Consider the following 13,505-nt stretch of genomic DNA (forward strand, 5'->3'; position numbering starts at 1 on the left):
TGCTACATACATTTACAAACACATTTTATTTTTTTGCTCATGTTAAAATATCAGGGCCTTCCTGTGTAAACTGTGGATATTAAAAGAACATTGCTTAAACCAGCTAATGATCAGCAAGAACCAGCTTAAACCAACAGCCATGGTTTAAAACTTAGCTACTCAACCAGGATGCTGTTGTTTAACAGGGTAATGTACAATATCCAGGGAGTTATGAACTTCTGACCTAAATGGGTTCCAGTCAACTGTGGAACAAATGTACCTATTCATAATATAAATGTGAATTGTGCTATGCATGTATGAATTTTATTTTGTAAATGTATTATTATTAAGACTGATCAGGCTTCATATATTTTCCCCAACCCAACTCCCCTTGCACATGATGTGTAATTATTTCATAACATAGTCTCTCCTAGTGCCCCTGCACCTCACAGCAATGTGCTTACTGTTTCATTTATTTAATTCTGACAATGCTGTACATCCCTTTATTCTAAAAGACCTTTAATAAAAAAAAAAACAATAATAAAAACAATAATAATATAAACCTGGAACACACTAAATTTTTATTTTATTTAAAAAAAATAATTAAACTTATTAAAATCTTTTCATGTTACAAACAAACAAACAAACAAATTGACAAACAAACAAACAAACAAACAAGCAAACTGATTCCTGAAGTAAAATAGAGATCTTTTCCATGTTCTCCAAAATCCATGGCTAGAATGCAGCATTAAATTTGTGTTATCAGCACTAATTTTCAAGCTCAAAATCCAGTCAGTGTTTTACACGAATGTGCGAAATAGTATTGTTGACTCGGAAGTTGTTGACTTCAAATCAGAAGGCGGGAACATTACGTTAAACTGGATAAGTTTCAGTTCAGTGAGCACAGCAGATCGCACAGCACATCAGAACTCCAGAAGAAGCCTGGTAGGCGAAAAATAAGGTAAATAATAAATTATACGATGACTCAGTGATATTTAAGGCTCAGGAACTAAATTCCTATAATTTTGTTTAGCCTCTATGAATAGCAGCATTTGGCGGTTTCGTATGCGGGCGGTTCAAACCGAAACAAACAAACTGGTTTGTAAAAAGCCCCAAAATCTCTCAAAAAGAAACACTTAGGTGGTCCTTTTGCTCCCTCTGAAAAGCATTTATAGTAATTATTAATTTAGGTTTCTGAAAATTGCCCACACGAAGAAAATACTACTATTTATATTAAATTGGCATACTAACGCTAGCCTGTGTTTTTAAACTAACGTTAGTTAAACTAAGTTAACTGTTAAGTGTATGATACTGTATTAATTAAATCATCTTATAGCAACACGTTATTAATGAATGCTACAGCAAATTTAACTAGAGCAAAACTGTAAGAAATACTGTATTATACAGTATTTATACTTTAGGTATTACAGTTGTATAATTAACCATATAATGTTAAGTTAGTTGTAGAAAAGTGGGTCAATTGGAATTTCCACAACAGTTTAATTTAAGAACTTTACTAAAGTATAAAGTAACACTATGCATTAATTGCATAAACTTTATGCTGATGAATATGGTCCTTTTAAAATATATTTTTTAGTATTATTATTACCAAAAAATTATCATTGACAGTTAAAACATATATCAGTTGAATTGTTAAATGAAAGAGCTTACCAGTTTTACCAGAATTAGGGCAAGTACTAGCTTATTAAAGGCAAAATCAGGACAATACAACAATATAATTAAATATATTTTTCATTTACTTGTCATGTGAATGAAATATATTCTACAATTGATTGCAATACAAATAGGTCAAAAATAATAATAATATATAAAATAATATAGCCAGTGGTAAGTTGTAAATTTGATTTAGCATGTACTAGAATACAGATATGATGTTCTTTCAAATATCAAAACAGCAGCTGTATAGATATCTTAAGATAATGAGATGAATAGCTGAGCACTTAGTGCTACCACTGATTTACAAAGACATGGAATACAAATCTCAAGAAATCTGTGTGATCAAGCTTTTTTGACTGTGCTACCACCCCGATCTCAAGAGGAAATGTAACTGTTTTACATATTGTCAGAAAAGTGGCAAATCTTACAAATTCATATGACTTAATTTGGATGAAAACATCCTGTTTTTAAAATAGGTAAACGTCCAAATTCCACCCCTAACCCTATTGCTAAAATGTGCAGATGAGATTAATGATAAATTAATACAAATTAGCCACTAAATCAAATAACTACAAATCGTTGTGAGATAGTATTAGTGTGAGCCACAGTTTAAAAACCTGTTATGTTTATGTTTTATGCCTCATCCCATTTTTTATTGTACAGTTTCTAAACTGTATGACCATTTAAAATCCTAATTATTCCCTACATATTTTAATCCTTATATATATTTTCTTTGCTTTCAGAAAGAAAAGATGCACAAAGATGGCCGAACATCCCCTAGCGCACAATTTAAGAAACAGCATTTGAGTCTGCCAAACATTAAAAAAACAGAAACTATAAAGAATGATTACTTGCTAAAGCCCTACATTCCTGATTACCCTGAATTAGTGGAGTTTCAAGTAAAGAAAGTGTCTCATGTCACAGGAGAACATGGTGTTCTGGGAATTTTTGCTAACTCAGGTTTCAAACAGCCACCGAACATGGAAAACAATAAACATTATTTCCTTTGGTGGAATTTATCCGTCACATCTCCTGACATATTCTCAGCTGAAGATCGTTTTCTCACATCTTTATTCCCTGGTCGAAGTGCTGCTCAGATCTGCAATGGTTCACCCATTCTTCAGCACTTTACCAACTCTGAGGCCTTCCTGGAAGAATCTTCCTATGGGAACTTCCGCTTCACCTTTTCGCTTAAGGAGCTTCTCTGGCACTATGGAAATCAGTTCTGTGGTCCCGACAGACCAGTTCTGCACATTTATGACACTTCGCTCTACAAAAAAGAGATTCAGTATACTGTTGTGGTGCATCCTCCTAATGTACATCTTTATGATGATTATCCTCGACTTCCAAATGATGGTGTTGGTGATAGTGTTTGTTGGTACAATAATGGAGCCATGTGGTGGCGCTGTCAATCCCCGTCAGACGACTACAACAGTGTGCTTGAGGTGAACAGATTTGATGGAATTGTTAGTGTAAGCCCTCTTGACAGTGTGTACTATGTGTGGGATCATGTCTCTGTAGCTTTCCACATGGAGCCGGGGTGGGTGTTGCATGTAGACCGGGACAGGCTGTTTAAAAGAGTGACAGCTTGTGAAGTGTCTGACCATCCTCTTTTGAGATTTCCAGATGTTCCTCTGAGTTTATGTAAAGCTAAGAGTATTTTAGCTGATCTTAAGACTCGATACGGTTAGGGTTTGGAGGCTGCTGGCTGGAACTAAACATAATATCAGATATATTACACTCTTATAATTATGCCAGTCATGGTTTTACACCACTAAGCTTCATTAGACAGCAGTTAAAACAACATATTTCATTAAATGGTTTTAAGTTGTTAAGCCACCTATAAAGCATTAAGCCTATTTTCATTTTATTCTAAGACTGGGGATTTAACTAAATTGATGGAGCATTATCTGATTTTTCTGTTGTTGACATCATTACTATAATGGAACCTGACAAATGGTAACATAAAAAAAATTACAAAAAGGTATTGTGTAAAATAATTAGGTATTACCTAAAGGACAAGAGAGCAGCCTTCGTGAGCATGTTTGCAAACATATTGATTTAATATAAATGCTAGATAAGAAGGAAATTAATATTAACTGGCTTACATGTAAGGATAACTTTGCAAGCAAGATTTTTAATATAGAAAGTCCCTGGTTCGAGTCCCGGCTGGGTTAATTGACATTTCTGAGTGGAGTTCCCCTCATGTTGGAGTGGGTTTCTTCCCAGTGCTTTCGTTTTCCCCAGTCCAAAGTCATGCGCTATAAGTGAATTAAATAAACTAAATTGTTCGTAGCGGATGTGTGTGACTGTGAGAGTGTATGGATGTTTCCCAGTACTGGGTTACAGTTGGAAGGGCAAACATATGCTGGATAAGTTGCAGGTTCATTATGTTGGTTTATTCTGCTGTGGCGACTGTTTGATAGTTTGCAGATTGGAATGCACATTTGCACAGATTTTCATAATTAATTTAAGCAATATGCATCATTTAACATTCATAATGCAGTAGCCTAATTGATGTAATTGACTATTTTGTAGGATGACAATCTTTACCATGGGCTAATTTTGAGTAAAAAAAAACACTTTTATTTTCTTCCACTAGAGGTCTGTGTTGGACTTCTAGTTGTATTTCTATGTCCTTTCAGTTATTTGTCTTTTTAATGTAAACATTTCTTGTGTCATTGCTATTACTTTAATTATGAAATGTTAAATGTTTTATCTTTAATTATCTCACATGCTTTATTATGTTCTAGGAAATTTGTCTTATTTTACATATTCATGGTTTTAGGCATGGGACATTAACCATCTTCATGCTATGCCATGAAATTTGATTTGGAAAATCAAGTTTTTAAAACCGCCAAATTTGCTGCTATACCATTTCTAAGGTATTTGTTCAATTTTCTTTTTAATTATCTTTTTAAGGACAACAGTATCTTCAGCAGAAAAGATCTAACTAATGAAACTAATAAACTAATGAAGACAAAAGTCAATGATTCATTTACATTATTCAAAAAAAGTTGTTGTTTTTTACCCAGACATTTAAAAAGAATACGTTTTAGAGCAGTAATCACAATACAGTAAAACCATGATATTTTTATCCAAGGTTATCATACCATCAGATTCTTAACAGCCCATGCCTACATGCCTACATGGGTTTATTTATCTAAAAATCTCTGTAGCTTAAACTGTTTTCAATCTGATCTTATTGTTCCGTTTTAAATCATTGATGTGTGATGTTACATATTGTCAAGTTTCTAATACCAATAAATATAACTAAAACACAGTAACTGCCTCTGTAGTCTGTACTTAGTAAGTATGCTTGATGCACATGCATTAATTTTACCTTTTATTTAGTGATAATGAAAGACCTGCAATAAAGGTCAGAGTGCACTGTAAACAATTCACCTATACTATGTTTTTGAATATTTGTGGGGGAAACTGGAGCAACCAGAAGGAAACCCACACGGACACAGCGAGAAAAAGCAAACCCTACACAGAAATGCCAACTGACCCAGCCAAGACTTAAACCAGTGACCTTCTTGTTGTGAGGCGACAGTGCTACCCACTGCACCACTTCACCACCCATATTAGAAAACAGAAATTTATAATATTGTCCTCTGTTTTTACTCATTTGATTTAGCTTAGTCCCTTATTTATCAGGGGTCGCCAAAGCAGAATGAACCATCAACTATTCCGGCATATATTTTATGCAGCGGATGCCCTTCCAGACATACACTACAGCCAATTTAGTTTATTCTATTCATTTATTTCTTTGGACTGTGGGGGAAACCGGAGCACCCAGAGAAAAACATGCAAACTCCACACTGAAATGGCAACTAGCTCAGCCGGAACTCAAACCAGCAACCTTTATGTTGCAAGGTAACAGTGCAAACCACTGAGCCGCCCACCCATTACATAATTTTTATTTACATATTTAATATTTAAATCTATTTCCTAATCTATCATAAGCCATTTAATTGAATGCTTTGCTATATATTTATTTTTTAATCTGTACTACATATGCATGTTCTTGAGTTGTGTTGGTTTCACAGAAGTGTATGTTCTTTGTTTCAGCTCAATACTTCCAGCTGATAGCAGTAATGGCAACACCATATAAGGCAATTGGCTCATACAGATGATGTCATCACCTCCACCACGGTCCTGAGTGGAGAATCTCCTTTGCCCTGTGAGAGAAAGAAAGTATAGGAGGTGTGGTGGAGAGCAAAGAGAAGGAACACGTTCCAGAACTCCAGTCAGAGTCTGCTAAGTGTGTCTATAAGATGTGTCAGTGCTATTTCAGTGCGTGAAACAAGATGCTACTCTGTTAAATTGGGATAGCCACAAAAGAGAAAGGGAAAGAAAACGGTGTGGAGTGTTGTAGCAGCTGCCAGCAACTGTGACTGTGAGGGAACTTTACTCTCTACAAGCTTATCATGGGAAAGTCAGGTAAGAGCACAATAAACTCGTGTTTTGCTTTAGCATCTGATATTATCAAATATATCTTTTCTGCAGTCTCTGTCACTGCCATCCTCTGCTGTTGAATGATGGTTTGTCAGCACAGGTTGAGCATATGCCAGCTTCAACATGCTGTGTGTGCTGAGGATTGTTTGCTACTCAATCCTTGCTTTGTTTGAGTGATAGCATCATGTAGTTGGATTTATGCCTCTGCAGTAGTGGCAAGCACAACTTCTTGGCAGCATTTGTCAAGTCCAAAAGGTTTAAATGGAACTAATGGTTTCTGCAGTCATTATGTGTGAATATTCAGTCAATATGCATAATCTAATCTAACAGAGTCTAACAGAATATAATGTCATTTTACACACAAATATTTAGGTCAAAGCAAATTTAATGCAAGTTAATTCTGCTTTCAAATAACTTTTTGGAAAACAAAATCTCAAAATACGGGTATAATAAAGTTCCATAGTCATTTAATGTAACAGATAATAATAATGAAAAAAGTAAATGTACTCATTCAGACCTGCGCTTAAAAAGTGATCACACTCCATTTTATCATGATTTAAAGTAATGGAATAAAAACCTCTTTCTGAAAAAAATCGTTAAATCTTGTGGCTTGAAGGATGGTGCCAAAGTATTAAGATTTAGAATGACAAATTACTACACTAAAACTCAACAGTCACATTTATCAAATGAGATGATTGTAGTTAACTCAAAATGTACTGGAAATTAATTCTACTTATTGCTGTGTGAAGCTGTTGATATTGTTTATGGAGTTGTTTAATGATCATCGGCTAAGATTTTTAAAAGATTGCATGGGCTTTGTTTCTTTTAATGATGTGACAGGTCACTGTAGTTTTGTGCTTCTCTTTAGTAATTCTGCTTGTTAACAAGACTTCTGTAATGACTTCAATATCTCATTACTTAAATGGAATACGTTCGCAGTACTCATTAGGATTAGTTTTTATTTACTTAAATGGTTTGTTGCAATCAGTTTTCTCAAATGATTTGAGTTGCCTTAACTTTTTGGGTTTTACAGTGTAGCATTTTGTGTTTTTATTGTGATTGTTTTATTTTTAAACATGTAACATGTTTAATATTGCCTTTAATATGTGATAAATTATTGTTCTAAATATTCCTACTAAGACCAATCATGGCAAAAATTTATTACAGATTTATGATTCTACTTATAAATATTTGAATAAAAAATTAATATAAAAGTAAAATGAATGTGTTCATATATGTGTGTATACATTTTGAGAATATTTCTATCCATTTCTCAGTGAATATAGGCAATGTATTTTGGTGCATTTAAAAAAAACAATTTATTAAGATTTGTTTATTAAAATAATATTTTAGTCACCAAACATATTTAGAAATCGAAAGATAAAACAATTAAATTTAAGCAAAATATTGCAAAAAATTAAAAATAAAAATCACAAACTGCACAATTTCAACTGAATTTTTCTTTTTATTTTGCTTCTGCCATTTAATCACTTGCTTCATTTTTTTTCATTTGGCTTTGCAGCCTCCAGGCTTTTTAGTGAGGAGGCGCTGAAGACTCATAACGAGTACAGGAGGAAACATCAAGCCCCACCGTTAAAACTCAGCAGTAAACTATGCAGTGAAGCATCAAGGTGAATGTTTTCAGAAGATGACCTTGTGTTTGCTGTTTCTTCCATATTCAACTGGTTTAATTGTAATTGCATCTTCAGACCATCTAAACGCATGCTTTGTAGATATGCTGAGAGCCTTGCCAGCACCAGGATTCTGAAGCATAGCGTTGAATCTAGTAGAGGAAACTGTGGAGAAAATTTAGCATGGGCATCTTATGATCAAACGGGTAAGATTCCTCTTCTTCTGTCATCCCACACATTTACATGTATTTAAAACAGAGTAGACTGAAATCCTCTTCTCAACATCTGGGACTTATTATGAAATGTCTACCTCCATGTTTGGTCAGAAGTTGATTACTAAGTGCGATGGAATGTCTGGCTAGACTGCAGAGATTTGTAAAGTGTCACTAAACATTGGGTTATTTAGAATTACATTTCATGTTATTTCTTGGAATCTTTAGTTTGATTTAATTTAAAATATTATCAACCAACAAAACAAATCTGGAGAAAATGTTTTCATATGATTTGAACTTGATAATAACATAATTTTTGGAGGGCCTTCACTGAATCTTTGTGTTTGTTCGACAGGTAAAGATGTGACTGATCGCTGGTATAATGAAGTGAATCAGTACAACTTCAACCAGCCAGGATTCTCTTCTGGAACTGGTAAGAGAACTCAAATTTTCAGCCAACATCAGTCATTTGTCTTTACTACTGACATTATAAAAATATTATTGTAAAAATACAATTTGGACACAGAAATCTATGTTTACTTTTTAGCTAAACCATAGGTCTCAAACTCGATTCCTGGAGGGCCACAGCTCTGCAGTTTTGCTCCAACCCTAAACAAAACACAGCTGATCCAACTAATCAAATACTGTGTCCCAATTTGCATACTTATACTACCCTCTAAAAGTATGTACATTTTTTTTTTAAAGAAAAGTATATAGTTTTTGAGTGTAACAGAAAAGTATGCAAGCTTTGGGACATACTACCTCGTTAACAGATTGTTATGTTGCTTAGTTACGAGCCCTTTCAATCATCCACACATCATTCACATTTCTGTCATATTTAATTGCCTACCTTATTGGCGAAGCATCATAGCAGCAGGATAATCTGCCATTCACGAGTCTTTCATGCAGAGAAATCTCCTTAAGTTCATGTCCAAACATGTCTTTATAAATTCGAGCTGTTGTTGCTAATAAAATGTAACACTGAAAACGTGATTTTAAATATTTTCAGGGGGCTAGATATTAATTAATAGTCAAACATGCATCTTTACCAAAGCCCTTTCTGCTTGATTGTTGGTCTCGCGCGTACACCATGTTTGTAGTTTATTTACACTTTTTCTCCTGCATTTGTAGTTCTAATCAAATTCATGTCCAACATGCAATGTATTGTGGGCATTATCAGGGGTTAGAGTATGGACAGATCTACACTTGGAGTTTTTACCAGAAATAGTAAACCATCCGGGAACCTTTATCATCCTCCTCTTTTTTATTTTTTTATTTTTTATTTTTTTTAAATGCTATAATTTGGGACATACTAATTCTATTTTCAAATACTATTTAGGATGGATAGTATGCGAATTGGGAGCTAAAGTGTTCAAGACTACTAGAGACTTTTCAGTAGGTGTGGGTTGGAGGTAGGAGTTGAAGCTAAACTGTGCAGAGCTGTGGCCCTCTAGGAATTGAGACCACTGAGACCAACTTTACAGGATGACTTAAAATTCAGCAACTTGCCCAGTGTATTATGGTTTATTGAATTTTTCCTACCCTTTGGAAGATAACAGCTTTTTTCTCTCTTGTCACAATGTACAAATAATGTTTTTGTCCATATAGGCAGACTGTTTAAGATGCTTCTAGTAGGTGAATTAACACAAAATAGTCTGGTTTAGGGGACTACTCACACTATGCTATCCAAAACCGTGCCCAGGCCTGTTTCCCGGATCGTAGTGTAGTGTGAGTGCTCTAAATCTGGCTCAGGCACGGTTAACTTGGCCGGCCCTGGCCCGGTTGAAAGAGGTGTGCCAGAGTTCAGTGCACTTGGGCTTTGGCATGGTATTCTTATAGTGTGAGTGCAAAGTGTGCCAGAGCCTGAAACTGAAGACGAGACATGACTTTTACGGGACTGTTTCATATGCGTTTATTAATCATTCTTACTGTTCAATGAACACAAAACTGTTGTAGATTATTAAAGACGCAAACCCCTCACTGCACCACAGCTGCACCTTCAGCAAACCTCCTAATTCCTGCAGCACGAGGACTTTATGATTGTTTATGAGCGTCAAAAGTGGCTGATCTGTTCAGTGAAATATTTGACTGCGTGTCACTGCATATCAAATGACTAAAACAATATAACTAAAGAAACCTTCACTGTGCTTAGCGAAAGAGCTTATTGAACAGCGCATCATTGATGACGTAAGCATACCCAGGCCCGAATATAACTATATGGGCTCCCTTCTCAAATGTAATGTAAGTGCGGGCTGTCTGGGGAGACGGGAGGGGGGACGAGCATGCTTTGGCCCAGTTCAGGGCAACTATACATAGTGCGAGTACGCCCAAATAGAAAAGTACTCTGCTCTGCTTAATGACAAGAAATGTAATGTACAAAGAGCTCCATGTAGTTGTGGTTTACCAATTGAAATTGATCGTAAACTACAGTGCTTATTGCTTTTATAAAATGGTTACCTTTTAAAGGCAAAATTTTGCCATCTTTCCACTAGAATAAATAGTCCCTGACAGTGACCGCAGCCAAATGTTTCTAGCTGTAATGACGCATCTGATTGAACTTTCACAAAATAGATACTGTTTGCATACACTGTTATTTTTTTTATTATAAAGCAGATCTGGTTTTAGTACTTGGGCCTGCCTGGTCAAGCCACTTTTGAAGCACTAATTAAGATACAAAATTCAAAACTCTTTAACTGTTCTTAATTAATAAAAAAAATATATATATATTGTTTACTTTTTAGCTAAAGTCGACAGGATGACTTAGAATGCAACAACTTGCCAGGTGCATTAAGGGTATTAAAGTTTTCCTAACAGCTTTTCTCCCTCCAGTGACATAGTAAAGTGTATTTTTTAGTCTATATAGACAGACTGTTTAAGATGCTTCTAATAGATCAACTTATGTCATGCCACAAAATAGTCTGGTTTGCAATAGAAGAGTACTTTGCCCTGCTTAATGACAAAAAAAAGATCTACATGTAATGTACAAAGAGCTTCATGTAGTTGTAATTTACCAATCAAAATTGACTGTAAACCACAGTGCACAGTGCCTTTATAAAATTGTTACATTAAGACATACTTTACAGGCAAAATGTATGCCATCCTTCCACTAGAGTGACTGTAAACTGCAGCTGAATGTTGCTAGCCATAATGACACATCTGATTGAACTCTCACAAAACAGATACTCTTCTCATACACGTATTTAATTTGAATTATAAAACAGATCTGGTTCTAGTAGATGGTCCTGATTGGTCGAGCCACGTTTGAAGCACTAATTAAGTTACAAACATACAAAACTCTAGCTGTTTTTAATTAAATAAAAATAAAAAGAAGCACAAGCACAAGCATGACATCATATCCTGTTGCCCATATTTTTGTGGCATTTGTTTTTGTCAGGATGTTAATTTTCATTTACGGCGTTGAACAGCTTTTGTTTTATAGCAGCCTATTACTATACAGACACATACATGAGATCATTTAGAATAAGTTAATGCAATACTATCTTGTAGAATATCTTTTCCCTTTGTACATTCCCAGATGTGACTCATCCTATTGGAATGAGGTTTTCCAAAGCCCTCCCAGGCACAGGAAATTCCCCATAAAACTGATCTGAAAAGTCACTTATGATGCAATGTCTCACTCGCAGCTGTTCACTGACCTCACAGCATTTATTCACCTCACCTGTCATCAGCTTCAGCCTGCAGGCTATGAGTAATGCAGCTAGTCACCTCAAGAGGGCAGAACACGTCTGAAAGATTCCCCAATATTACAGCACTTCAAGCTGGAAGTGACTTTATAGATTGTGGATTGCATACATGCGTTCTTTAAATATGTAAAACGGATGATCATGTATAACTCATTTAGTCAATTACAGTGTTGCAAACACCAAAGCTGTCTTGGGGAAAACACAAAGAAATCAAGTCACTGGTAATTAGTTTTAGATAAATATTTGCCAAATGGATAATTTGCACAAGAGTCTGTGTCATTCCACTCAAGTGTTTCTACAGGGTATAAATATTTAACCGAGCACTAACACAACCGCCACATGGTTTATGTGAGTCAAACATGCATAAACACTTTGTGACAACCACGCAGACGGTATAATCCTTGCTGCAGTGCAGGCCAATTAAAGTAAGAATCTTCTTTTAATTCCAGGTCACTTCACTGCGGTGGTGTGGAAAGGCTCCAAGAAACTTGGTGTGGGCAAAGCTGTGGCCTCAGATGGTTCCACCTTCGTGGTGGCACGTTATTTCCCAGCTGGCAACATTACCAATCAGGGCCACTTCCAGGCTAACGTCCTGCCCCCTAAAAGCTGATCCAAATGTAGATGGACACAATGAGAGCAAAGGTAGGCAGGGGAATAGTAAGGGGAACAGTTGAATTTGGAGATTTTACCAGGAGGATCAAACACATCGACCGCAGGCTTTGGTTGACTTGGATACAAAGGTGTTACTTGAATAAAAAAGCTTAACTTGACATTTTTAGGTTTTATTAACTAGCATACCAGGATACCTAAACCTAGAATGTTGAAGGTATTTCTTGTTTGGTTGGTAACATTTTCCTAATACTCTACATTCATAATAGTAAGGTCATTGTGTTCCTGTGCCAGGTACTGTTCTTTATGTGGATGTCAGAGTAACAGTATTAAAAAAAAGTATATTTTTATGAGTTAAGTGAACGTAGATCTAATCCCATACCTCTATTGCACTAAAAATCTTACATCAAATATAGAGCCATTTCTGGGAGGCATTTTACATGGTGAATGACGAGTGTGACCTCCACAAAAAGGACTTTGGTAATGTTTATTCCTTTATGTCACAGACTGGTCATTACATGTTATTAATTTGATTATCCTTATGTCTTTGTATATTGATATTAATTAAAACTGAAGATGTTCAAATGGTCTATGTGATGTCATGTTGCACAGTTTCACACACCATCTTAACCCTTGTGTACTGTTTGAATTTACTACCCTTTCATTATGTTGGTGGCTGTTTTTGCCCCATTGACTCCATTATAATGTTGTTTTTTGATAGCAAAAACCATGACACCATATAATCGGGCATTTTTCATTGTTAGTGGTTTTCCCTGTTGGTAAGATGTGTCATTTTTGCTGTTGATCATCAGTTGGCACCATTAACCCTTTAGATAGGGCTGTGCAAAACGTTTCTGGCTTTTATTCATTTTCTTAGTATTATTTAATCTGGGGTCGTCACAGAGGAATGAACCGCCAACTTATCCAGCACATTTCACGCAGCGAATGCCCTCCAGCTACAAGCCATCATTAGGAAACATCAATACACACTCATTCACACAAACACACTATGGACAATTTAGCCTACCCAATTCCCCTGTACCACATTTTTTTTGGAAATGTGGGGGAAACCGGAACACCCGGAGGAAACTCACGCGAACACGGGGAAAACATGCAAACTGACCCAATCGAGGCTTGAACCAACAATCTTCTTCCTGTGAAGTGAATGTGCGACCCACTGCGCCACCCCGTTTCTGTCTTTTATATGGAGTAAATCAGCAGATTATAGTGTG

At 35.6% G+C, this 13,505-nt stretch overlaps 2 protein-coding genes across 5 annotated transcripts; both read left to right on the forward strand.

Moving 5' to 3' along the window:
• The first annotated feature begins 35 nt into the window (after positions 1 to 35).
• On the forward strand, positions 36 to 5,861 carry LOC103908936 (uncharacterized). 3 transcript variants are annotated; one of them, XM_087287183.1, is made up of 3 exons: positions 36 to 851; positions 907 to 940; positions 2,400 to 4,939. In XM_087287183.1, exon 3 carries the CDS (start codon positions 2,409 to 2,411, stop codon positions 3,345 to 3,347), a length of 939 nt encoding a protein of 312 aa, XP_087143309.1. In that variant the 5' UTR covers positions 36 to 851; positions 907 to 940; positions 2,400 to 2,408; the 3' UTR covers positions 3,348 to 4,939. The 3 variants fall into 3 exon arrangements, with proteins under 3 accessions (XP_087143309.1, XP_087143310.1, XP_087143308.1); XM_087287184.1 differs by adding an exon at positions 5,731 to 5,861 and having other exon boundaries at positions 834 to 940; positions 2,400 to 3,101; XM_087287182.1 differs by having other exon boundaries at positions 834 to 940.
• glipr2l (GLI pathogenesis-related 2, like) lies at positions 5,797 to 12,858 on the forward strand. 2 transcript variants are annotated; one of them, XM_087285637.1, is made up of 5 exons: positions 5,797 to 6,102; positions 7,640 to 7,748; positions 7,827 to 7,954; positions 8,316 to 8,393; positions 12,114 to 12,858. In XM_087285637.1, the coding sequence occupies exons 1-5, from the start codon at positions 6,090 to 6,092 to the stop codon at positions 12,272 to 12,274; spliced, it is 489 nt and encodes a 162-aa protein (XP_087141763.1). In that variant the 5' UTR covers positions 5,797 to 6,089; the 3' UTR covers positions 12,275 to 12,858. The 2 variants fall into 2 exon arrangements, with proteins under 2 accessions (XP_087141763.1, NP_001005978.1); NM_001005978.1 differs by having other exon boundaries at positions 5,845 to 6,102; positions 7,851 to 7,954.
• The last annotated feature ends 647 nt before the right edge of the window (positions 12,859 to 13,505 follow it).

This window comes from Danio rerio, chromosome 16 (assembly GCF_052040795.2).
Source record: "Danio rerio strain M-AB ecotype USA chromosome 16, GRCz13ab, whole genome shotgun sequence".
In the NCBI taxonomy this organism is placed as follows: domain Eukaryota; kingdom Metazoa; phylum Chordata; class Actinopteri; order Cypriniformes; family Danionidae; genus Danio; species Danio rerio.